General features: G+C 45.6%; 1 protein-coding gene across 1 annotated transcript; it reads left to right on the top strand.

The window, feature by feature from the left end:
* Positions 1–213: 213 nt before the first annotated feature.
* Positions 214–27,157, top strand: RNF10 (ring finger protein 10). The gene is made up of 17 exons (XM_077461465.1): positions 214–748; positions 4,702–4,883; positions 4,972–5,168; positions 5,263–5,353; positions 8,700–8,884; positions 10,472–10,608; positions 11,675–11,835; positions 17,859–17,978; positions 18,475–18,685; positions 18,769–18,902; positions 23,071–23,188; positions 24,771–24,872; positions 25,069–25,230; positions 25,322–25,407; positions 26,234–26,291; positions 26,373–26,528; positions 26,614–27,157. The coding sequence occupies exons 1-17, from the start codon at positions 640–642 to the stop codon at positions 26,685–26,687; spliced, it is 2,283 nt and encodes a 760-aa protein (XP_077317591.1). The 5' UTR covers positions 214–639; the 3' UTR covers positions 26,688–27,157.

The raw sequence follows: 27,157 nt of genomic DNA, 5'->3' as shown, positions 1-27,157 counted from the left end.
ATATGCTTTATCAGAGCAAAAGGAAAACCCTGATCAGTATCAGCACAAAAAGGCCCCTCCAATACATCTTGTTCTATATAGAGCCAGCAACATTCCTCACTCTATTCTGGACACACAGGCCAGGAATGAGGGCTGTCTATGTTGCCACCCCTCTGAAACTACAACTCCCGGCAGCCCTCACGGCCAGGACACGCCCCCTCTATATAATCTCATCATCCGGGTCTCTGGCACCGTCAGGCGGTCAGTCGCCATTACACAAGTGGTGTCCGTAGCTCTGCTCCTTCCTGGAGGGGGCAGCTCCTGATCCTTCGCTCACCCCCCTCCCTGAGAGTCCCCGCGGGACTCCAAGCACCCGGGTCCGCTCCCCGCTCGGGACCGGCCACCTCCTTACAGGATCTGTGAAGTACGCCAACAGGGCCCGGTGCTCGCTCGCCGTCCCGTGGGGCCCTCTGCTCCCCGATCCCGTGCACTCCGCCCTCCTCCCTTCCTCCGGTCTCCTGTCTTATTTCTCTTTCTGTCTGGACACACAGCAAGATGTCGCCATGAATCGCGCTCCTCGTCCCCCAGCTCTCCTGAACGCCATGCTCTTGGCTACCAGCCGCCCCCTGCACGGTGCTGCCCCCGCCCTTCCCGCGGTCTATGCCGCTCAGCTCGGCCACAGACATGGATCCCGGATCCAACAATCCCAGCAAGACCCAGAACCGATCGGCCTCCACCGGGCCTGCCGGGGACTCTAAGCCTAAGAGTGGTAAGGAGGGGGCGGGGCGACACAAACCAATCACCTTTAGTCTGGGTGTCCAGACATTCCAAAAGCCTCCGCTTCCTGTTTTGATGACAACCATGTAGCCAACAGGAAGTGAGGGCAAATCAACACACAATCAAGTTACGTTTTTGTACTGTGTGTATTTTTTCAGCCTGGTAGAGGAAGGCTTGAACCACTGGCAGTGTTTTCCATATGTGGCTATCACAGAACTGATTTCATATATGATAAAACTGCATTCGTCAATGCATCTCTATGGAAAAACGAATCATCATCCATTTACATCCGTTTCCCTCAACATCTGTTTTATTGGAATGAATAAAAGCCCTGTTTTTGTTCCTTTTAAAAAGAAAAAAGTAATAGATGAAGAAAAGTGACATGTTTGCTATACAGTTACGTTAAATGGCACCCCGATCAACCCCTGCTCAAAAAGGAACATTAGCTGCTTTTGGGCAACAGCGTTGTGATTTGCTGCGTGACACGTGGGGTGCCGTTAGAAGTAATGACATCTCAAACACGTTCTGCACCCATTTGAAATCGCATGATGGTTAAGGCTGCATTCACACTTTTAGTTTAAAGCAGAAGACCCCTTTCACACCGAGCTGCCCCGTCATCGGCGGTAAAGCGGTGCTATCTTTAGTGCTGTTTTAGCGGCGCTATTCTCCCGCTAGTGGGGCAGTTTTAACCCCCCCCGCGCTTGCGACCGAAAAGGGGTTAAGTCTGCCCGCAAAATGCCATCGGAGTGGTATTTTGACGGCAGTATCACAGTGCTACCCTATTGATTTCAGTGGGGAGGAGCGGTGAATTCACCGCTCCAAAGAAGCTGCTGGTAGGACTTTTTATGACGCCCTGCCAGCGCACCACTCCACTGTGAAAGCCCTCGGGTTTTCACACTGGAGTGAATGGAGCAGCTGTTTTAGGGCATTTTGCAGCCGTTATTTTTAATGCTATAGGGCCTGCAAAACACTCCAGTGTGAAAGGGGTCTTAGATTTATTAGGTTCAAAATGGTTATATTTCTGGCACATGTCAACTGTAGTTGGTGTCATAACTGATCACATGTGCAGCATCATAGCAGTTTAAAATCGGAGGCCAAGATGCAGAAAACAGTAAGAGGGTTTAGATCCACTTTAAGCCCCCCTGTAAATTGTAGCGGCAGTCCCTGTTTACTATAATTTTGCTATGCACCGCTCCCAGCCTGCGATTATCTGCAGTGGTCGTGGCTGGATGTACTTTGTGTGTCCAGCAGATAAATCCTTGGCCTTGTTTATAACTGTTAGCCCTTGTACACACGGTCGGAGAATCCGTCGGAATGTGTCCTATCGGACCGTGTCATTGGATAATCCGACTGTGTGTGGTATGCATCGGACTGATTCCGTCGGAATATCCGTCAGGACCCAATTTTCCAACGTTGGAAATATTTCCCGACCAACTGGGCCGATCGGACATACTCCGATCATGTGTAGAGAACTTTGATCGGACCAAGTGCCAAATTCCTACATCAAAGCTATTGGCTACTAGCCTGAATGTAGTCCCATCGTAACGAAATGACGTCATCACGTTCTGAAAGATCGGATTTTTCGCCAACTTTGTCCGACCGTGTGTATGCAACAGTTTCGGGCAAAATCCAACGGATTTGGTTGTGGAAATCTCCAACCGTGTGTACAGGGGCTTAGCCTTCCAATGCTTCATACCGTGATAGCCAGCTATAGATGGGGGGCAAGTATCACTGCATGGTACTTCAACCTGTGTTTGGGGTATCATTAACTTTAATATGGCCACCCGCTGCAGATAGTAACCGCAGTGCGTTTTGAACGTGGTGTGGGAAATGCGCATTGAACGTGGGTTTCCCGCACTGCGTTCTGGTGTGAATGGGCCCTAAGAGTGAATATACTTGCCTTTCTGGTGGTTCCTGTCTTGGAACATTGCTGTTTTTTATCTGATGCAAGTATTCAACCAGTTGGATAAATTGAATACCTGCTTCGTGGTGTAAGGTACAGACTGGGGAGGAACGATGGTGGATCAGGTATTCCAAACACCCAGAATGGTGGAATACATGTAGTGGCCGAGGAGCAACAAAGTAGCAGCATTATAACCACTTGCTGACAAGGCGCATGTATTTCACATCTCATGGGTGAGCTTTAACGCTATATATGGCCTTACGTAAACCGTTTTCTGTTCTGAAAGTGCGCTCCCTGCTCGGTCACCAGTGAGGGCTGGGAAGCGCCTGATGCATACTTGCGATTGGGAGCTTTCCAATCATGCGACCGCCAATCACAGCGGTCACATGACCTGAGTGCCCATCTCCTGGCCTTTAGAAGCTCTAAAGGGGCTGTGAGGCAGCAGCGGGAAGGGGTTAAAAGTAAGACACAGGCTGCCAGAAAGGCAAGTATGTTTCCTCTTCTTTTAGTAGGTATGCTTTTGGACAGGGTCACTTTAACCACTTGCCGACCGGCTCCTGTACATATACGTCGGCAGTTTGAAGATGGACATCTCAGTAACGGCAGCAGCTGCTGCCACAACTGAGGTATCCATCTTCAGAGCCGGCGGTCCTGTTTACGATAATGGTGGTTTCTGCAGCGGATTTGCTGCAAGATCACCATTATCGGCGATGGGAGAGGGTGCTTATCAGAGCTGTCGACAGCAGTGATGGCGATGGGACCTGTCCGTGGCTGTGTATGGAGACGAGTGAAGCTAACATGACCCCCTCACCTGTCTCCATACTATAGCAGGGCGGAAGCGACGTCAAAATGTCACTTCCGCCCATACGGCTTAAAGGCACATTTTTCTGTTGTCATCTTTTCAAATTACATTTTCTTTTTTTTTCTTTTTTTTTTGTATTTAAGTCCAAATATGAGATCTGAGGTCTTTTTGACCCCAGATCTCATATTAAAGAGGTCCTGTCATGCTTTTTTTCTATTACAAGGGATGTTTACATTCCTTGTAATAGGAATAAAAGTGACACAATTATTTTATTTTTTTTAAACCGTGAAAAAATAAAATCAAGTAAAATAACTAAGATTTTTTTTTTTTTTTTAAAGCAACTATCCCGACGAGCTCGTGCGTGTGAGTAGCACCCGCATATATAAACTGTGAAACCACACAATCATTACAGTGAGAACAATAATTCTATTCTAGCCATAGACCTTGTAAACTCAGAGTCTGAAAAAGAGGCCTGGCCTTTAAGTGGTTAAGAGCCCCTTCTCACCAGCATGCTTCGCTTATCCCAACACATCATCGCACTGTCCCCCCCCCCCCCCCACTGAACTTTATTAGAATGTAATGAGCGACAATTCAACAGTTTTATTACCGCAGCGCCATTGCAATGTGGTGGTTCGCTTTACAGCCCGCTGAGCTGAAAATGTACTGCATACTGTATCTTTTTCAGTGCAAACCACAGTAACTGACCAAGTTTAGTATCTGTGCATTGGGACTGGGCTGGAAATTGCTGGGAGTACTGCATTTGGTGTGCATGGGCCCTAAAACAGTCATTTATTGCAGGATCGCATATGTAACACTGGCTCAAATAATCAGCCTGAAGTTTATGTATCACCAAAAAGCTTGCTGCAAAATTCATCAAGTATAACCCACCTTTAAATATTTTAATACTGACTGCAGACACAAAATTCATATATATCATTTTAGTTTGAGCAGAAATAGTTGAAAGGAAAAAATAGTGTGTTTGAGCTGTGTGTGTTACCTGATTTACTCTCCACAATCTGATCTTGCATTAAAGCGTCTGACTAAACCTTGCTCCACCCAGCTGTGCTTTTACAGATAACGTCCCGCCCTGTCATAGGGGTATACGGTGTCATATTTGTTTACAGAATATTTACAGTGGAAGGAAGCAGTTTGTAGGGACGACCATTTTCTCTGCCTATGGAAATAGTACATGGCTTTGTCTTGCAATCTTATTTGGAACTTCCATTTATTTGTCTTGTAGACGGGAAAAGTGGCAGCAGTTCAAAGCAACGCTACAGCCGCAAACGTGAAAATTCTTGTCCCAAAAATGAGAACTTTGCCGGCCCGACCCGCCGCTCCGGTCCACAGAAAAGCAAAACTTTTAACAAGGTTCCTCCTCAGAGAGGGGCCCCTAAACAGTTTACGTATGGAAGACGAGAAGAGGTAAGGGCTGTGTAAGCAAGGTCTAGCTGTGAGCTGCACGGTGAAAAGTATTGAGTGGATGGTAACAGATGCCGCTTTTTGTTTACAGGTAGCAGAGACTCAACGGGCAGAGCTCAGCCCAGCCCAGTATTCAGGACCTAGGAAAATAAACTTGAACCACTTACTGAACTTTACGTATGAGCCTAGAGGTCATCCTGGTGCACATAGAGATAGCCATGGAAACTGGAGCAGACGCAATAAGTGGGGCAACAAACCGTTTAACAAGGAGTTATTTCTGCAAGCAAAGTGAGTGTGTTTTTGTTTTTTTTGTATATTATGCGTGTTCTGTACTGTAGACTTTACTAATCTTTTGAATCCTTTCTTTTATTTTTCTCTGTAGTTGCCAATTTGTGGTATCGGATGATCACGATTACAGTGTTCACTTCACTGATCCAGACACTTTGGTTGGCTGGGATCTAGTGGAACAAGTGGTCAGTATTCCTATCTTTGTGTGTTTAAATTACCTTGGAGGTTACTGTGTTTGGTAACTGCTATCTACTGTAGTGGGTTTGCCTTGTAAAGTTCCCATAGGTCCTGGGTATGGGCTTTATGCCATAACTGTTGGCTTCAGTACCCACTCCCATAACGCCACTACTCCTGAATGATAGGCTGTTCTCATCAGGGAAAAGCGTCAACATTTTTGGGCTCATCGCTATGATTGACTGTCTCACTGGCCAATAGTTAGCATAGGGCAGGCAAATTTCCACACTGCCTTACACAGCTTTAGACCTGGACCTCACCCCCCGCTAGATTTAGTAGCGCTTTACTGTCGTCTTAGCTGCACTTTTCAACCACTAGCGGGACGCTCTTAACCCCCGCTAGTGGCCAAAAAGGGTTAAAAGCGCCACTGATGAATGGCTTTGCAGGCGCTTCGGGAGCGCTGCCCATTGTTTTCCATGGCAGGGGTGGTTTAGGAGCGTTGTATTCACCGCTTCCGCACCACCCCAAAGATGCTGCTTGCAGGAATTATTATTTTTTTTTCCCTGTCCTGTAAGCACACTGCTACAGTGTGAAATCACTCGGGAAGGCAGTTTTACAGGTGCTATTTTTAGCACAAAAAAAAGCCTTTAAAATGCTTCAGTGTGAAAGCAGCCTAACAGGACAGATTCTATAATTAGCAGACGCACATGAAAAGTTACCGGGGGGGGGGGGGGGGGGTACATAAATTGTGAGAGCAAAGTAATTCAGACTCTACCTGTAAGACCTCTTTTACACTGAGGCACTTTGCAGGCGCTATAACTCAAAAAATAGCGCCTGCAAAGCACCCTGAAAGAGCCGCTGCTGTGTCTCCAATGTGAAAGCCCTGAGGGCTTTGACACTGTAGCGGTGCACTGGCAGGATGGGAAAAAATGTCCTGCTAGCAGCATCTTTGCAGCGCATTAGGAGTGGTGAATACACCTCTCCTAATGTGCCAATGTGCATTGAAATCAATGGGCAGCGCAGCCGAACCCGCCAGAAAACTGCTGCTGCAGCTGCTCTTTGTGGGTTGTTTTAATGCTTTCTCGGCCCCTAGCGAGGGTTAAAAGCAACCCGCTATCGGCCGAATAGCTCCGCAAAATTGACGGTAAAGTGCTGCTAAAAATAGCGGTGCTTTACCACTGACGCACCCAACGCCCCAGTGTGAAAGCGGCCTAACATTAACATTCCACTTAGTACATGTTTGTACATACAGTTATTCACCAGCATCTGTAGAGGGGAGGAGCCAGGACATCGATGTAGAAAGAAGCCCTGTCATTGCATGTTGATGACTGGAGGGGCATGTCAGGGAGAGCTCCTCCTCAGCACTCTGCTGCCCATCTGCTGCAGGGATGTGCTCTGTGGAATGTAAGCAGCAATCTGTCTTCTCCTCCTGCCACTCGATCTCCTAAATGTCTGCAGACTGCAGCTCTACCACTTGTGATGTGAAGGAAATCAGGCACTGGGGGTGCGGCAGGAGGAGAACATCATATGAGACAAGCAGGAGCCCGCCCCCCCTTTAGTCTTCTTCCTGTGAGACCCTACTTACTTTTGGTCACTCCGACCCACAATCTGGTTGCCGGGGCAACACCAATCTCACTCCTCACAGGCACCACAGATTAGAAGCCTCTGGATGCACTTCTGCTGCGATTGGTGGAGGGGGAGCTGGGCGGAAATTTTTCCTTCCAGCTCCCCCTCCACCAATCCCAGCAGAAGTGCATCTCAAGGCATCTAATCGGCAGCGCTGTGAGGAGTGAGCTTGGCGTTACCCCAGCAACCAGGAAGTGTGACAGTGACCGAAAAAATGTCTGTCAGGTGGGAATACCTTCGGGCCCGAGTCACTCGGGACATCTGGGCCCCTTGGGACGACTGAGCTACTTACATGAGTGTGGGCTGTGTACCCCCCTGATGGTGGCCCTGCCAGGAAGTGTTGGAGCTTTGCAGTTTAGCAGTAGTGAGGGAGCTTCAAGGCTATTACTGCAGGTTTGTGCAGGTGCCACAGGGCTTTTTTGGGTTCTGCCTCCACTGCCTTCTCATCTGCCTTTCAAAGGTTGTAGAGACTGATGATTATAAGACCGGGAGCTTGTACACCTGTCAGGATACAAATATTTGGCCTGCTTTTACAGATCTTTCCTTTTGAAGCTGGTCTGGCTTTCATGCTGATTATTTGGATTCAATACTTCAAGTCACTGAGCTGAAAGTTTAGAGATTAGGAAATTTTAATGCCAGACAGCTAGTATCTTTGGTAGGAGTTCAGCTGTCACATCCTCCATATTCCCCTGACTGGGTACATTAACCACTTGCCGACCACGCTATGGCCCAGCGCAGTTGTCCTGTTCTAGGAGGACGTCAGTAGACAACCCCTCTCAGAACCCTTCCCTCTGCGTGCCACTTGGGGTTTGCTCTGTGACCACTTTGGACACAGATTGGGGTAAAGGGCCCATCACAGCAGCCCTTTACTATGTGATCAGCTGTGTGCAATCACAGCTGATCACATGTAAACTGACTTTCTGTTTTTTTGCCAGTCCTTTCCTCCCACGCTGCATTAGGCAAGGCTGTCTGGACATCATTCACACTGATAATCAGGGCACTGGTTAGTGCAGTCTCATCAGTGAAGAAAAAAATATTACTTATTTGCTCATTTTTATAACAAAACCTAAGAAAAATGTGGTGGTGTGGTGTTTGTGTTGTTTAGCAAAAAAAATTAGAAACCCAGCGGTGATTACCACCGATAGAAATTTAATTTGGGTACAGTGTTGCATGACCATGTAATTTTTCATTCAAGTGCCCAGTTGGCAAGTGCTTAAATCGAAGAGTGGCACGCGTGTGTATATATCTCCTTGCTCTTTTTTCATTTTTTTAAATTTTTTTTTTAACCTTCCCTAATAAAAAATGTACACTAATAAGGCAGTTTCATCCTTTGCAGCTTATGTGCAAGCATTGCAAAATTTTTGTGGTATGGGCACTATTATCCCTCTATACCAGTGATTCTCAACCAGGGTTCCGTGGATCCTTAGGGTTCCTCCAGAGGTTGCTAGGGGTTCCTTCAGCATTGGGCCATTTCTGCCTCTGATAAGTTCCCAATGACACCATTGATCTTTTTAGCTATCTGTAAGGAGGTTATTCTTCCCAATGATCACAAGTGTGAGGACCATTCTTCCCAATGATCATCACAGTAATGTATCATGAGTTGTAGATTTCAAATTTTTAGCAGGGGTCCCCCAAGGCTGGAGAACTATTTCAAGGGTTCCCCTGTGTGGAAAAGGTTGAGAAATGCTGCTCTATATACTTTTTTGGTAATTGTCTCCTTCATTTCTACAGCGCATTTGCAGCCATGAAGTGCCCTCCTGTCCCATTTGTCTTTATCCTCCGGTTGCAGCCAAGATTACCCGCTGCGGGCATATTTTCTGCTGGGCTTGCATCTTGCATTACTTGTCACTGAGTGAAAAGGAATGGAGTAGGTGTCCAATTTGTTATAGCTCTGTTATAAAGAAAGACCTTAAAAGGTAATGTATATGAAGACCCTCAAACTTTAGGTAAAGACTGTCAAGCACAATAGTTACAGCTCTGGAAGAATGTTTCCTTCATGGCATGGAACAATGTCAACCTTGCATATTCTGGGATACGTTGGTCATCCGTGTCAGGGGCACTTTAATTTTGTTTTCGGTGTGGGTCTTGTGGTGAAAGGAAAATTAGCAAAGCGTTAAGCGGCTTCAACTATACATAGCAATACCATCGCCAAAACCGAAACCCTATTGTGGGTCATATACACTGCAGTTTTCTGTAAATTACCAGATTCTGCTAGCAGAAACAACAAAAGGTGATAAGGCAACTCATCCCTAGCAATGTATAAATTTACATTTATACCTCTGTGGCAGGTGTGGTGGTAAGTTGTGTTAATCGGTTCCATATAATTTATTTATTTATTTTGTGACACTTGCTATTGCCTATAGGTAGATTTAAATAAAAATGGTTTGGTTATGAATGTGAAAGTTCGGTAGTCTTATCAATGCCACTTTTTTGTACTGTTTTAATGTAGTCTGGAGGTTCTGAACTCCTTCCGTCCCCTCCCTGTTGCCCTTTAACTTGGTCTTGGCACCATAGGTTGGGTGGCCTTCCTGATCACATGCTCGCTGATTAGCTGTCACAGTGATCATGACCTGGAGTCCGTCCTGCCAACTCACAATCAGAGACCAGGAGCTGTCTGTAATGGCTTCGGCATCTCTGCTGTGAGCACACTGTCAGCACTGAAACCTCATACAATATAGACACATGTGGCCATTGAGGTGCACCCTCTGCCATCACATATGCGTTATGTGGTTGGCAAAAGGTTAACGTGAACTTGTGAGCATTTTATTTGCATATTATATTGTCTATGGAGCACGGCTTGGGAACGACCGCACACTGTGTGCCCCCATAGCAAATGGCATTCTATGGGGGGTACATGGAAAAGAGGAGTAGTCAAGATTGCTAGTAGGGGACCCTAGAAGAACAGGTTAAAGGCTGCTCTGCGCAAAACTATTGCATAAAGCATTTGTGTTTTTACTTTGACAAAAATATTGTCTTTTGTAACATGTTAAAGCCTCATATACACTGCTAGTTTTTACAATCTGATGTTAGTACAGTGATCTCTCCTGCTGTTGTGCTTTGACAGGGGAGATGGCTCCCGGCCAAAACACTCTTGTCAGGGCTGTCAGCCATTGGCTAAGATTGCTGATTGGGACCCGATCAGCTGACCTCTTTTTGTCATGCCCCTTTGACAGAAGCCAGCCAAACAGCTGGCTTCTGTCAGACCAGCCCCAGTACACACGGGTCGATTGTTGGCTGAATTTCTATTGAACCACCTGATGCTGCCTGACATTTGGCTTATATTTATATTATTTTTATTTATATTAATATTTGTGGTTGACTGTCCATAGCCTGCTAGTGGGTTTGCTCTAATGTGGTTTCAACTTTTGCTTTTGTGTTGTGTTTGTGTGTTTCAATGCTTGAGTGGTTTTCTCCCACAATCCAGAAATGGTTTATTGGACTCCCAATTAATTTGGGGAGGGGGGACAAAATGAGTTAAACTGTTTCTGCTCCTCTGCTTTCAGTGTTGCTGCCACAGAAACTCGTCTTTATAGTGTGGGTGATACCATCACAATGCAGCTAATGAGGAGAGAAAAGGGTGTCCTTGTTGCAATGCCCAAATCAAAGTGGATGACGCTGGATGAGCCTATTCATCTGGGAGGTAAAATGTGACAGAAAATGGAGTAAACATGTAGGAATTAAGTTTATGAAAGGAAAACACATTTTGAGCATTGAAAACAAATTGTACTGAGAGCTATTTTTTTTTATTGTCTAACACTGAAACAAATGCATACAATATCTTAAGTGATAAGTTCACTTAAAAAAAAAAAAATGCCAATTTTTTTTTTGTAGTTAAAGCGGGAGTCCGCCGGGACTCCGTGTTTTTTTTTTTTTTTTTTTTTTTTTTTTAAAAGCCAGCAGCTACAAATACTGCAGCTGCTGACTTTTAAAATAGTGACACTTACCTGTCCAGCGCGCCCACGATGTCGGCACCCGAAGCCGATCTCTCGATAGTCTCTCGGGTGCTGCCGCCGCCATCTTGGGTATGGGAATCAGGAAGTGGAGCCTTTCGGCTTCATTTCCCGGTTCCCTACTGCGCATGCGCTGCGCAATAAGGATGGACCCGCTGCCTCTGGGATCTGTGTGTTTCCCAGCAGGCAGCGGGGGACTTTCGGAAAGGGGCGTAATCTACGCCCCTTTCCGCAGAGAGCTATCCCGGAAGTGGGTGCAGATACCTGTACTGTACAGGTACCTGCGCCCCCCCTCCCCCCTGAAAGGTGCCAATTGTGGCGCCGGAGGGGGGGAGGGTTCCGATGAGCGGAAGGTCCACTTTAAAAAAAGCATGTATTTTTTATTTTTGTTAGGATCCTTTTAAAGCATTGCACGCATGATCAGCAGATTGTGGGAGTAATTCCGGCTCCTGCAAACTGTCTGCGTAGCTGTCTGCCTGTACCTCCGATACCCTGTGACAGGATGCCATGAGTGGGTGGAGCCCCACAAGGCTCAGTTTCTTCTTTAGGTTGTGCGAGTGACCCGGGGGGGGGGGGGGCGTGCAGTAGCTGGTACATATGTAACATGTTACACCCTGAATATGGGGGTAACATGTTACAACAGGTGAACTTTTTCTTTAAAGATGGCTGCTGGGATGACAGTAACAGGTTTCCATTATTCTTATATGAAGCTGGGAATGTTTTTTGTTCTGGATTACAATGACCATTCTTTTCCAGATGAGGAACATAGTTTGTTCTCCAAGCTACTTCTGGCTTCCAAAGAACAGATCTTGAAGCAGGTCATCAATGAAGAGAAGGCAGCACTCCTGGAACAGTTCAGTATTGAGGGGGAAACCCCTGAAGCCTGTTTTATAGAAGCTGCCATTCAGGATTTAAAGGTTAGTTCCTTGTTGGAAGGTTTGCCTAATACAGGGGAAATACTTATTGAGTAATTGATGTTGTGTAGTAATTGTGGCCTAAGGTCACAGATTGAGTACATAAAGCATATATTTTATAAAGTGAGATACAACACGAAAAAAGCACCGTTCTGATCAATGAGGCAAAATGATGTTCAGTAAAAATCGGATGTTCCTTCCCAGGTGCTCAGGCTTGGATGTCCTCCCACACATCCATGTAGCATAGCTCAAACAAATGTAGAGCTGGCCACTCTGGAAGGGGGGGTTCCAAAGAGCGCCTGCTCCTTGTTACTCTGGTGAAAAGGATGCAGAGGCCTCAGAGCAGAGCTCTCCGGAGGTGGGGGGGAAGATCCAGACCAGGATAGTCAGGGTAGCGAGGAAGCTAGTCCTGGAAGGCACCTCTTCTAAGCCAAAGACATGCAGGGTCTCCTCAAAGCAATCTATGGGTCTGAGGATATTCAGTGGGTCAGCAAATTGGTGGACCATGTCTCACGAGGGTCCAAGACCAAGGAAGTGTTGGATTCCCTGGAGGTAATCGGCAAGGTTGTAGCTTATCTGGCATATGTAGCTGTAGAAACTGTAAGAATGACTGCCAAATAGGCATCCCTTTTGAATTCTGCCAGGAGAACTCTTTGGGTAAAGACATGGGATGGGGATTATGCCTCACGACTTTGTGGTATACCCTTTTGAGGGCTCTCTGCTGTTCGGGACTGGCTTTGAGCACGTCCTGTCCCGGTTGGCGGACAAGGGCAAAAAGTTCCCAATTTAAAACCGATACGGGTAAAAAAAAAATTGAGGCCCCCCTTCAAAGGACTGTTTCAAGGTTCTCCCTCAATGGGAAGAGATCACTCGGAGCCTATACATTTTAAACCTTCTAAAAGAGGGTGACAGGTTCTGTCCACCCCTCCCCTGAGTTTTGTCCTTACCCATCTCCCCAAAGACTCGCAGAAAGCAAAGGGCCTGTTGGCTAGTGTCCAGGAGTTGGCGGAACAGGAGGTCATCATCCCAGTTCCATCAGATCGGTCGGTGGTTTTATTCCCACATATTTGTTTAAGAAACCCTCAGGCAAGTTTTGACTGATTATAAACTTACGAAAATGAAATGTGGTACTTGCAGTACAAAAAATGCCGTATGAAAAGCTTCTACACAGTCAGGAGGCAACTCCAGGAGGGAGTCTTCATGGTTACGCTGGATTTGAAGGATGCGTATCTTCATGTCCCCATTGCCCAGAAACACCAAAGGTTCCTGCGGTTTAGTTGGGTCAGGGCGTCCAACACTGGCAATTCAGGGTGCTCCCCTTCGGCCTGGCAGCCAGTCCAAGAACCTTTTATGAAGGTTCTTGCTGAGGCGGTATCATTCCTTCACCTCTAGGGAGTAGCCTTGATTCCCTATTTGGACGATATACAATCTCTCTGCAACAGCTCCGGTCAGACCGGGACAAGGTGATGTCCACCCTAGAATCTCTAGGTTGGACGATCAGCTAGGAGAAGTCCTCCCTTGACCCCTTGCAGTCCAAGGTATATTTGGGATACCTAGTGGACTCGGTGGCTCAAAGGATTTTCCTTCCCCGGGAGAATATTACAAGGGTGCTGGGGGCAGTGTCTGCTCTCCTCGAACCCGTGAGGGTCTCTGAGGACCATCATGAGAGTGCTGGGGGGTAATGACATGAATGCATTCCAGGGGTACCCTGGGCCCAGCTCCACTCAGGTTCTCCAGGGATTCCTTCTCTCCTCCTGGGACAGGAGATGGGAATCCCTGGACATAAGGCTATCCCTCCCAGGGGAGGTAAGAGACTCTCTGGACTGGTGGCTCAGTCTGAGCAATCTGATGGGGGGCTCACTTGGGAGATCTCTGGACCCTGGGACCAGGGTCAGAGCCGGGCCTCCTCCAATTTCAGGGAACTCCTGACGGTCTGAAAAGCCTTAGGTTTTCGAGGACCAGATCCAGGCGAGAGAAGTGCAGGTCTTCTCTGACAATGCGGTGGCTGTGTCTTACTTAAACCACCAGGGAGGAACGAGGTCCCGGAGGCTAATGAAGTTTGCCCAGGAGATCCTGTGGAAAGCAGAGGGGAGAATCCCCTCAATCTCAGCAATCCATATAAGAGGGCCCCTCAATAGAGGCAGACTTCCTCAGCAGGCAGCCCATCCATCAGGGAGAGTGGGTGCTAAACTGCAAGGTGTTTTTGCTGGTAAGCCAACCCTTTGGCAAACCTGAAATAGATCTGTTTGCAGAAGAAACGGGGTCCGGGAGTTCTTCTCTCTCTCCCTAGGGAGCAGGACTCCCAGGGGGGTAGACGCTTTAGCTCAGAGCTGGAGGTTTGGCCTGGCATATGTGTTCCCTCCCCTGGTACTCATTCCCTGGGTGTTACAGAAGTTTTCTCAGACAGACTGTTGTCTCATTCTAATTGCACCTTGGTGGCCAAGGAGGGCATGGTTCCCCAACCCTAAAGAGGTGGTCGATCACCCCTCCATTACATCCTCTATCCAGACGTGATCTCCTCTGCCAGGGACCAGTTCCACCATCCCGACTCGGGGGTTCCTCTCCCTGATGGGCTGGTTCTTTATAGGGAAATCCTCAGGAGGAGTGGGTGTTCAGAAAAGGTGATCTGATACCCTCTTACTAAGCAGGAAACCAGTCATCAGATGGATTTGTGCAAAGGTTTGGAGGGTCTTCTCTCGTTGGACTCAAGCTAGAGAGGGCCCTCTCCAAAAGATCCAGCTGGTCCTGGACTTCCTCCAGGAGAGGGTTGATACCCTCGGGGTTCAGGTCGCGGCCCTATCCGTATTTTTGGATAGTAAGCTCGCCCTGGACCCTCTCATAAAAAGATTTTTGTTAGCCAGGGAAAGGGTAACCCCGGTGAAAACAAACAGGTTTCCACCGTGGGACTTGTGCCTGGTGCTGGATGCCCTAACTAAAGGGCGTTTTGAGCCGGTGGCTCGGATTTCAGTTAAATTCCTTTCCCTTAAGATGGCCTTCCTTCTGGCAATTACAACAGCCTGGAGGGTTGGTGATTTACAGGCTCTGACAATTGAAGAGCCTTTTTTGTTGCTCCTAGAAGATGTGTTAATCCTCAGACAGGACCCCCTGTGCCTACCTAAGGTGACCTCAAATATACACAGGTCACAGGAGATTGTGCTTCCCTCATTTTGTGAGAGCCCCCAAAATGATAGGTAGGCAAAATTTGAATTTTGCTAGATGGTGTCTACTAGTCTACCTAGCGAGATTTAGATGTTTTAGGAGATCCAACCACTTGTTAATTTCTGTTGCCAGATAAAGGGTCTCCAGGCCTCTAAACTGACTGTAGAGAGGTGGATAAAACAGACTATTTCGGTAGCATACGAGTACTCGGGTAGACCAGTCCAGGCTCATCTTAAAGCTCACTTGACTAGATCACTGGCGACCTCCTGGGCAGAGAGGGCATCAATTGACCAGATCTGCAAGGCAGCCTTTTGGACAAGCCAGAACACCTTTCTGAGGCACTACAGGGTGGAGCTGCTGTCGCCTCAGGACCTGGCGTTCGGCAGGAAAGTCCTACAGGTGGTGGTCCCAACCTAAGGTAGGCCTGAGCTTCTTGTTCAGGTGTGCCATCCTGGAAGATGACTGGAGAATATTACCAGTTAGACTTGCAGTGTATCCAGGTAATCTTCCAGGATGGCAGGCCTACTTCCCTACCCTTATTTGTGGGTGATGTCAAATTCTCACAGAATGTACCCTCTTGCACTGGTGTGGGCTAATACTTTTTCACAACTAAGGGACAGAGGGAAGGGTTGGGCCTTTTAAACTCTGCTGTTTGTGTTTCCTGTTGGGTGAGACCAGTCATCTCCTCGGGTGTCATCCTGGAAGATTTCCTAGAAACACTGTTAGCGGTAAGTGTAATGCCGCGTACACATGATCAGACTATCCGGTGGAAAATCTGCCAGACTTTGCAACAGAGGTCCGCTGGACTTTCCGAACAAGCGGACCTGCCCACACACGACCGGACTTTTCCAGGGGATAATCTGCTGGACTATGGCGGGGGTCTGCCGGACTTTTGAAATGAACAGACTTGCCCACACGGAGTAAAGTCCGTTCATTTTGAATGTGGCTCCAGGTAGACGTGACTAGCAAAGGAAGTCAATGCCGCCGCCACCTCCATCGCCAAGATTGACACCTCGTGAGCCCCGTCACCTGGTATGGATTTAAAGGGGAACCCGTACGCCAAAAAAAGGCGTGGGGGCCCCCCCAAAGACCATACCAGACCCTTATCCGAGCACGCAGCCCGGCCAGCCGGGAAAGGGGGTGGGGACAAGCGAGCACCCCCCTCCTGAGCCGTACCAGGCCGCGTGCCCTCAACATTGGGGGGGGTGGTTTGGGGAAGGGGGGCCCTATGGCCCCCCACCCCAAAGCACCATATCCCCATGTTGATGATAAGGGCCTCTTCTCAACAACCCTGGCCGTTGGTTGTTCGGGTCTGCAGGGGGGGCTTATCGGAATCCGGGAGCCCCCTTTAATAAGGGGGCACCCAGATGCCAGCCCCCTACCCTATGAGTATGGGGTACATGGTACCCCTACCCATGCACCCGAGGGGAAAAGTGTTAAAAAAAAAAAAACACAACACAGGTTTTTAAAGTAGTTTATTAGACAGCTCCGGGGGGTCTTCTTCCATCTTCGGGGGTTTTCTCGCCGGGCTCCTCCGCTATCTTCTGTGCTCTTAACGCTATTTTACTAGCGGAGGAGCCCGGCTTTCTTCTTCGCCGCCGTTCGGGGGGTCTTCTGACTTCGGGGGTCTTGTCACATTCTTCGCTTCTTCTGCCAGGCCTCCGCTATCTTCTTGCAGCTCTTTTACTAGCGTTGGCCCTGTCTTGTCGCTGTCACCTTCTTCTTCCTTCTTCCTGTCTTCTTCCTTCCGATGTTGACACAACGCTCTCTCCGGCCGTAATGGCAGGGACGCGTTGTGCGGCGACTTATATAGGCATAAGGGGCGGGGTCACCGGGCGATTTTACATGGTGACCCCGCCCCTTATGATGTCACAGTCCAGTCTGGGACCGTGACATAAGTTGTGGGGTCACCATGTAACATCAGCCGGTGACCCTGCCCCTTATGCCTCTATAAGTCACCGCACAACGTGTCCCTGCCATTATGGCTGGAGAGAGCGTTGTGTCAACATAGGAAGGAAGAAGGAGACGAGACCGGGCCAACGCTAGTAAAAGCTGCAAGAAGATAGTGGAGGACCGGCAGAAGAAGCGAAGAGCAAGACAAGACCCCCAAAGTCGGAAGAAGGAAAGCCAGGCTCCTCCGCTAGCAGAAGAGCAGCAAAAGGGCAGAAGATAGCGGAGGGGCCTGGCGAGAAGACCCCCGGAGCTGTCTAATAAAGTACTTTAAAAACCTGTGTTGTGTTTTGTCCGGCGAACCAGCACACAGATGGGCGGCAGTCCGGCGGACAATTTTGAGTCAAGACTTTTTTCCAAGTCCGCTGGATAATCCGATCGTGTGTACGCTGCATTACTTGTAATTTTCTTCGTATATCCCATATATATTGGTCCTTAATCTTTTGTTATAACTGGATATTATATATAAAGAGACGTGTAGGTGTATACAAAAGTGTTTTCTTTTACACTGTATTTATCTTCCCATGTATTCCCTCATCTAGATTGATTGTCCAGATCGTTGATTTTAAATGATTGTGATATATTTAGAGAACTTCCCACGCAAAATCTGCACATTCAAAGTGGTGTTTCCAATTTACTTTAATGAATTGAGTAATGGGAGGGGACTCTGATCACTTGTATTCTGTGTTGTGTATGTATGTTTTCTTAGGTATGTGTCTTAAATGTGTTGTGATCAAGGCTAGAGTTGCCGAAACAACATTTTAGCTGTTTGCTTTTACTTTTGCATATTTCAATAAAGTTCAGAAGGTATTCCAGAGTGGCCGGCTCTCCATTTGTTTGATATATTTTATAAAATGACATCATTTGGGACCTCTTCTGCATCACTGATATGTGCACTTTCATTTATTCCTTTACAGGATCGTCAGGACCTCCTTCAGGCACCCTATAAACAGGATGTTGGGTCCACTGAAGCGCATGCAGAGGTTTTGGAGGTGGAGACACACACTCAAGAGAAAAAGTCAGACTCTGACTATAATGTTAGTACCAAAACCTTTTATATCCATCTTGCACTGAAACTAGGTCATCTATAAATGTAAGCAAAGCCATTAAGAGGTTTTGTTCTTTTAGAATGGTAAATGGCAGCTGTTGAATACAATCGCATTCAGCTAAACAATCAAAAAACTTGAGATGTATATTTAGCTCTTGCTTATTTAACTTGTGGAATTTGCATAATGTAGTGGTTTGAAAGTTTGATAAGGACATGTTTTATTCCGGTACTACATTGCTAACGCTTAATGCTACATTTTTTAACCCTTTTTTACCCTTTGCTTTACAAAGCTGTAATGAGCAAAAAGTTACATTGAAGACAATGTTTAAAATTACTAAAGGCAACAATGCACTTTATTTTTTATTATGGATAAAAACAGGCAGCTGCATAGTATAGGAAAGGCCTAACTAGTATTTTAATGTGAAAATAAACAGATGAGGAGGTGTCACTTTATGCTTAGCATGCTTTACTTTATTTCCTAACAGGTAGTGCATTATGCATCTGCTTTTAATGAAGAGGTTCAGGATCCATTATGTGAAGACTTATGTCAGTCTTTAGCGTCTGCAAGCTTGGCACCTGTCTCTGCTGAGGGCAGTGATCTGGTACCCACAGATGAAACTACTTTTGCTCAAAAGAGCAAGCCGACAGCTGTTCTATCCTGCTCTGGGACACCTCACTACTATTACTTTTATCAAGGTATGTTTGTAGCAAGTTACTGCTATGTGAGTTCAACAGTTTATATTTCTAACTAATAACATAACATATCCTTTACTCTACAGCTGTAGACGGTCAGCACATATATCTGCATCCAGTGAACGTGCGCTGCCTTGTCCATCAATATGGAAGCCTGGAGCAATGCCCTGAAACGATCACTGCTACAGTGGTAGAAATTGATGGCTTCACTGTGACGGAGGTAAGACATTTGCAGTACAATCCGGTGTGTAATAGTATTTGTTTTTTTTATTTTACAAAAAAGAAAAAAAACCTTTAATGTTACATTAAAGGTTTTTTGTTTTTTAAGTTATACTTGCCTGCTCTGTGAAATGGTTTTTGCACAGAGCAAAAAGATCCTCCTCTTCTCGGGTCTCTGTGGCTGCTCCAGGCTCCCTCCTGCCTAGTGCTCTCAATGCAAGCTTGCAATGGCTACACACAAGCATGCTCACTCCTGAGCTGCTGCTCTGTGTCCATTCACACACAGAGCCTGGCTCGGTCCTGCACCCGCTCTCTCCTTATTGGCTCACTGGGTGTGTGACAGTAGCGGCAGCCAATGAGTGGGGAGAGACCCAGGAGAGCCAAAGCTCTTGTGCACATCGCTGGATCGCGATGCAGCTCAGGTGAGTATTAGGGGGCTGTGGGTGCTACTGCATGCAGAAGGTTTTTTACCTTCTTGAGCCTTTACAATAACTTTAATGCTTTTCAATTTTTTTGCGTTTTGCTGTTATCCAACTTTCTTTTTGAGGGTGGCTATATTCTCCATGGCCCGATGGACTATAGCTATGTAGTCTCCCTTTTCACATAAAGCAGTGCACATGACCACAACTAGCATGCGCTGCTCATTCCAAACAAATGGAAGTGGGTGGGATCTTGTGGGGGATGTTGCAAGGAGGCAGAAAAAAATGGTAACCATTTATTAAAAATGGATTATAGGACCATTAGGTAGCGGATGCTTATGGATTACTTTTGGAGAATAAGGATATATTTAGTGTCACTTTAGGTGAAGTTGTGCTGAAGTTTAAGGCCGCGTACACACGGGCGGACTGTTCGCCCAACTTTGTTCGCCCAACTTTGTTCGCCCAACTTTGTTCGTCAAACAGTTTGACAAACAGTCCGCTCAAAATTTGCATGAGCGGACTTGACTACACACGATGAACGAACAGTCCGCTGAAACCGTGCGCGATGACGTGAACGGCACGTACGACGGGACTAGAAAAACGACGTCCTATACACTGCAATGCAACCTTCGGCGTGTAAATTCTTTCTGAGCATGCGCGAGACTTAGTTTGACGAACAAGCCTACACACGAGCGGACTGTCCGCTCAAACCAAGTTTCAGCGGACAGTTTTACGGGATTTCCGAAAAACTTTGTTCGTCAGACTGTCCGCTGAAGCCCACACACAAGCGGACTGTCCGCTGAAACACTGTTCAGCGGACAAAGTTGGGCGAACAGTCCGCCCGTGTGTACGCGGCCTAAAAGTTCTAAACTGCTGGTGGGGGTAAATCCCACATACCTTCACATCTCTTCCAGAGTGTCCCAGAAACCCTAAAACCATGGGTGTTCAAAGAATGGCAATCAAAGGGAGTCTTTATGCTCCCTGCACCTGAACATTGGTCAATTTAACACAAGGCCTAACTTCTCAAAAATCCAAAGCTCTGACTTCAGAAGTAAAATTACTTTGTATTATTGAGTGGCCTGGTTTTGAGGGTGCTGTGGATGCTTTCATAGTGTGCTGGAAATGTCAATACTGTAAAAGTTTGAGAACCATAGGATTTAATAAACACACAGGTCCATGAATCTGTTAAATATTTCCAGGATTGTAAGGAGGACCACAGGCGACTTGCCCAAGTCCTACGTTCAGACCCCTCTCTGACTCATGACGTTCCCTCTGACCCATTTCCTCATGCCTCGACGCACTGGCTGCAAAGGCAACAGGTGATTTCCTTCATTCACACCTTCCCATCATTACCTGATGTACTCACTGACTTAACAGACTTGGAGAGCATGTTGCTCCAGGCCACCCCCCCCCACGCATGTAGTCTCTCAATTATACTCTCTCTTACACATGGCTTATAATCCTGACCTTCCCCCATACACACAGGCATGGAAAGAAGACCTGGGCCACTCCATCTCGCCTGTAGATTGGCAAAAATGCTTCATACTCACTCACAAAATGTCCTTAGCCTCCAATTCCCAAGAAAAGGGGTTCAAGCTGTTGACCCGTTGGTACAGATGCCCTTCGACGTTACACTGGATAAACCCGGCGCTTCCGGATACTTGCTGGCGTTGCCTGTCTTCTAGGGGAACCCTACTTCACATTTGGTGGGAATGCCCCCCTGTAAGGAAGTTCTGGCAAAAGATCCTCGACTTGTACTGCAGACTCATGGCGACCTCAGTCACACCCTCTCCTGAGGTGGTTCTGCTATCTCTGCTCCCAGGCTCACTTAAGTCAGTCAAGAAGGACGTTCTGCGTCACTTTTTGGCTGCTGCTAGAATGGTGCTGCCCAGACATTGGAAGTCGGTGGGCATGCCTTCCCTGGGGGATTGGGCAATTGAAGTGGACCGAATTAATAGTTTGGAACGAATGTTGGCGCTGGAAATGGGTCGGGAGGAACAATTCTCCAAGACCTGGACCTCATGGACTGTGTTCCGATATTCCTCAGAATTTATCCTATGGGCCACAGAGGACTCTACCAATGCACCTGTGTAATCAGGGTGGAATGCCTACCTTTTGATCCCTAAGCTCTTTACTGTCCTGACCCCTCTTTTCTTACTCTTTTCTCCCCCCCCCCCCCCCAAATGTTGCAGTACTACCCAAGTATTTATTACTTGACCTCTAGTCTCAGACCAGAATGGTGACACGCACAGAGCTTCCCCTCCAGAGAGAACGTGGCCAGATTAAGAACAAGAGCCCTAGCCTACCTGTAATGAGTGGGCCTCGCTCGTAGAGAGGATAGTGGGGCATACATATCCACTTTAACTTGGACATGACATTGTAGATATACAAGCTCTTACGTTATACTAGACAATCTGAAGCTCGACATAGTATTTTAACCCCATGATTGTGTGACACCAGTGTAACGAAGCTGATTTCTACTGATTAAGTATCATTGTTCATCGAACCTATTTGTTTACTTTGCACTTTCTCTGTCTTACTTTCTTTATATCAATAAAACTAAGATTGAATTAAATATTTCCAGGATTATCAAGTCTTTTTGATTGTAGGAGGCGAGTAAAGCTGGATCGAAGTTCAATGAGACCAGCCCAATTTTTGAGCCATCTATGACTGGTTCTGATTCATAAGAAGTCTTTGAACAGGCTTGTTGGAAAATTTTGCACCAATCAGCACATGCAACCAATCGACTGCAGCTCTGATCACTGTATTCTGACAGCAGGGGAGCCCTCCCTGTCAGAGTACAATGACACAGCAGGGAGAATTCAGCTATCCACCTCCAATGTGTGGATGGGGAAATCTATTCAGTTTTTGTTCAGTCCACTGCCTGAATTAAAAAAAACTAACCGTGTATGGCCAGCTTTAGTGGCAGAGCTTTGTGACATCTATTTGAAGAACAGAAGTAATGTGGAGGGCTATAGTGTTTCATTCGTTCTCGTTTGTGGAGACTGTCTTCTTTTTTTTTTTTTTTTTTTGTCAGAAAATCCATCTTTACATGAAATCTCCTTTTTCTCTGAATGTTTGGAGTAAAACGCAGCAGGCCTCAAGGGTTATAAGTGGGCTTAGGAGTGTAGACCACAAGGCCAAAAGACACTGCTATCCCTCTTGTAATTAGTGTGAGTGAGACCTCAGTTTGAGGTTGGTATTGTAGAAGAGAGTAAAAGATCTTGGGGGGGTTTCCCTGCCTTCAGGAAATTTTATTTTTACTTTTCAATTTGGAGCTTCTGTGCCTTCCGGCCCATCCTTGAAGTGCTTCTTCTGGCTCTCAGCAGTATAACGCCAAGATCCCAAACCTGGACATTAATTGCCAGGAATACTCTATACCAGTGATGGTGAACCTTGGCACTCCAGATGTTTTGGAACTGCAATTCCCAGGATACTCATCTACACTGCAGAGTGCATGAGCATCATGGGAAATGTAGTTCCAAAACATCTGGGGTGCCAAGGTTCGCCATCACTGCTCTATACTCTGCAAGCCACCAAGTCAGTGTTGCGCCAAATGTAGATATTTACTGTGAGTTTACTGTTCTCAGCTTCTTGTTTAAGAATCTGCATGATGCTTCTTTGTAGCCACTTTAAATTAAGTAATTGCAGGTCATTGTGTGGTTTTGTGCAAACCGTTACAGTAATTCAGCTGCAAAAAATACAAATGCATGAATTAAGATCCTGGTATATTTTGTCTCTTATTTTTAGGAGGTGCGAAGACGTCACCGTTATCTCTGCCATCTACCTCTTACCTGTGAATTCAGTATTTGCGAGATGGCACTTGGACCACCTGCTGTTTCAGAGCAAACTTTGGCTTACTTTGCTGGTGAGTAGAAAACTGTTTCTCTCAAGCACCCTTTTCTCCTCCCATGCTTGTCTCCAGGATTTCTCCAGAGCTTCTCCCATCCTCTATAACTCACTACCTCAACCTGTCTAGCTAACCCCTACTCTTGCTACCTTCAGGCGATCCCTGAAAACTCATCTATGAAACGCCTCCACTTCATCTGCTCATTGCTCAGTTACAACCTTCTGTACCACCTGCTCCACCCTATTAGATTATAAAATTTTCTGAGCAGGGCCCTCTTAATCCTCTTGTATTTTTATTGTATTAGAACTGTACTGTCTCCCTTTTTATATCTTAAAGCGCTGTGTAAACCGCTGGCGTTGTATAAATCCTGAATAATAATAATATTCTATGGGAAATGAAAATAACATGTCATGCTTTTTAGCTTACCTAAACAGAGCAAACAACTGGGCACTTGTATTGCCCATTTGCCAATGCAAGATTTGTTTCAGTTAGTATGGTGTTAATTCACAAAGAACAGTGATCTATAGCTAAAAAAAAAGTCAGAGTGTGTGTGTGTGTATGTGTGTGTGTATGTGTGTGTGTATGTGTGTGTGTATGTGTGTGTGTATGTGTGTGTGTATGTGTGTATGTGTGTGTGTGTGTGTGTGTGTGTGTGTATGTGTGTGTGTGTGTGTGTATGTATGTATGTATGTATGTATATATATATATATATATATATATTAATTTATATTTTTGTGGTCAGGCTTTGGAGCTGTCATCCTCCTTGATATCGCTACCAAGGGCCAGATGTGGAGCAAGTATGCAACCGGTAAACTCTGAATTGCTACCCTGCATGCTTGCTCCAGGTCATTGCTATAACAGGTAGTTCAAGCCCAGTTTTAGAAAATGATACAAAGAATATTCAATCCCATCAACTTGTCCTTAGAAGTTCACTCTAAAATAATAGTAGAGATGTTTTTATTAGTAAAACAAGTTTTGTATGTAGATAGTCAAAAGGCATAACTTTTGAGATTTTTGTGCTAAAAGCAAGTGGACTAAAGAAATTAGACCATTAATTTAGTCCATCTACATAGGTTTTCACATCTGCAGGTATATATTCAAAGAATGAATCGTGGAAGTTGCAACCATGGTATAGGATTGGGACATACCGCTTGTAAATAGATTTTAAGCGTTTGATCATTTAAACCATGTCTGTAGTTGATGACCGTTAGTCTGTGGAGAAAACTTATTTCCTCCTCTGTCAGAGACCTATAGCTGTTGCTATATTCTTAGCTGCATTCTTCTAAGGGGCAGCTCATCTGGGAAGCAAATTTGAACAGGTCGGTGTGGTCTGACCATAATCATTATATTGTGCTAGGTACACCCTTTTAGACCCAATATTGGAAGAGTACATAGAACCCCAATTAATGTGTCCTTTAGTCTTCTAATTGGTGATGCAGAAAGGTCATAAGTTTAATCTGTGTTTAAATCCCTTCTCTAGTACCCTCTGGATCAGCACCAAATGTTTTTGGATGGAAGTCTACTTCAGTATATAAAGCAAAAAAAGTCTAGCATGCTCAACATAATCTCTGTAAAAATGCTTTAACATTTCTCCTTTTAGATGAAGTAGAGAAGAGAAAAAGGCAGCGTCAGAGAAAGGCACGTGATGAACGTCGCAGAGAGAAAAGAATTGAGATTGAAGAAAACCAGAAGCAGGGAAAATGTAAGCGCCCCACACAGACTTTTGTCAGAACTAGTCTGTTTCCTAGTCTACGCTACTCCATAAACCACTCTGCAATATTTTCATACTACATTGCTGATCAGAACATTCTTTTTATCGTGCTGTAAAAACTACCAGTCTTATGTACAGGGGTAACTTAATGGTGATCTTGTGTTCATTTTTGTTTTTTCTTGCACAGATCCTGAAATGCATATTGCCCTGGAAAACTTGCAACAGTTTCCTGCCGTGAGTTCCTCTGCTGAGTTCACATTCCCTGGTTCATTTTCTGCACTGTCCACTGCAGATTCACAAAGCTCTATGTCGCTCTCACCTCTAAGCTGCAGCCCAGCTTCACAGAGTGGTGAGTATTTATTTGTTAACCTTAAGACAAGTGATTGTTTTTGACCTGAAAATGTTAAATTACTTCTTGGTTAATGCATTTGTTTTTGTAGGGCATATGTTTTGCCAAGGTGCTGAAAGTCCCATTGATCCTCCTGTAATCCCAGAGGACAGTGCCCAGTGTCCTTCTTTTGCTCAGGTAAGTCATAGAAAGCTTTCATTTCTTGGACTAGAAAATATTAAACATTTTGAAGGCTTTTTTCTCAGGTCATTTAAAGTACAGGAATATTTTTTTAATCGTGTACGCAAAGTTTTTATATGGGCTTCTTCGCTGCAAGGTTCTTTATGTAGTCAAAATAAAGATTAATACCCTGGTTACCATTTGTCTTGGAAATTCCATGTCCAGTTAGTTCTCTTAGTTGGCAGTTGATTAACCACTTCAATACCGGCACTTATACACCTTCCTGCCCAGATGAATTTTGAGCTTTCAGCGCTGTCGCACTTTGAATGACAATTGCGCGGTCGTGCTACACTGTACTCAAACTAAATTTTTATCATTTTGTTTCCACAAATAGAGCTTTCTTTTGGTGGTATTTGATCACCTCTGGGATTTTTATTTTCTGCTAAACCGTTACAAAACTTTGTAAATAAGTACGTTTTGTCCTTCACTGATGGGCACTGACGGGGCATCAATGAAGTGGCACTGATATGCAACACAGACACTGATAGGGAAATTACCTCCTTTTTAGATATCACAGAAACAAGTGCCCCCATTACAAGATTTCCCCTCTATTTTCTTATGGTACCAATTCAAAATTTTCATCTCGATAATGGTGGACATGGACAAATGGAGAGAGTTAATCTCCCCAGTGAGGACACAGACGGCCAATAAAAAAAACACTCCATCCAAAACTAATAACTTCTGCCTTTAATGCAGTTTAAAGTTGAAGTACTGTTTTAATTTTTCTCTAATGTATATTAAGCTGTCATTTTTTTTTTTTTTTAACTGTACTAATTGATTGTAGATGCTAAGGGTTGGAAAAGCAAAAGCAGAATCGTGGCCCAAAGCTGCAATAAAGAAAGGTCAGCATGTCTACTCCAACAACCAACCCCCCCGCAATTATTTTAAACAAGCATCTTACTCATTTTGTCCTTCATATTTAGAAAGTCCAGCAGTGAACACAGGACCTGCAGACAGTGATGGGGAGAGTGACTGCTCTGAGAGAGTCCCAGTACCAAGCTTCCAGAATTCCTTTAGTGAGGCCATGGAAGCAGCCTTTCTGAAGCTGGACTCTGCGCTTCCTACTCCTCCTCTGTCAAGTAAGGGAGTGCTTCTGAAAATAGTTAAGTAGTTCTGCTTCAAGATCCTTGTCTTTTAATGTGTTTTTTTGTTTTGTTTTTTCAGTTGAGAAAGGAGGGAAGAGAAAAAAGAAGCAAAAAAAACTTCTGTTTAGTACCTCTATGGTTCACACAAAATAGAGCACATTTGATCTGATCTTCATCTTCCCATCTTCTCTACACTCATTGCTTGGTATCACTATCTGCAGTATTTGATTTTTTTTTTTTTTTTCTTCTTCATTTGCCACTGGTTAGATGGGTGTGTGAGCCATAATTTGCTTACACAATGCTAATTTAAGGCTCCAGGGTTGTAGGGCAGAATATGGTGCTGGATGCAGTGTATAACTCTAGAGTAGCGTGTGTTGCTGTGGAGCAATTGAATACGAGCAAGTTGCAATGCTTAGCAGACCTGAAGGGCTTCTTGCCATTGTAAAGTTATATGAAATGAATGGCTGTAGGCCTATGTATTAAATGGAGGCCCATGTTCTGTAGTAAGCTTTTTCTTTGAAGACAGGCATCATTACTCTGGTTGTGGCTATCATGTCGAAGGAGTTTATTTTATTTTTTTCTCAAATTGTAGATTTAAACAATAAATTTCTTGTAAATTAAAA

This window comes from Lithobates pipiens, unplaced genomic scaffold (genome assembly GCF_037356315.1).
Source record: "Lithobates pipiens isolate NorthernLeopardFrog02 unplaced genomic scaffold, aLitPip1_a1.2 Scaffold_3, whole genome shotgun sequence".
Taxonomy (NCBI): Eukaryota; Metazoa; Chordata; class Amphibia; order Anura; family Ranidae; genus Lithobates; species Lithobates pipiens.
The sequence above is the reverse complement of the archived record's forward strand: the minus strand, read 5'-3'. Positions and strand labels throughout refer to the sequence as shown.

Coding starts and splice junctions, on each gene's coding strand:
- RNF10 (XM_077461465.1), top strand. CDS start 640: ATGCCGCTCAGCTCGGCCACAGACATGGATCCCGGATCCAACAATCCC. Junction 11,836..17,858: donor CTGCCATTCAGGATTTAAAG/GTTAGTTCCTTG, acceptor ATTCCTTTACAG/GATCGTCAGGACCTCCTTCA. Junction 18,686..18,768: donor CTACTATTACTTTTATCAAG/GTATGTTTGTAG, acceptor TTTACTCTACAG/CTGTAGACGGTCAGCACATA.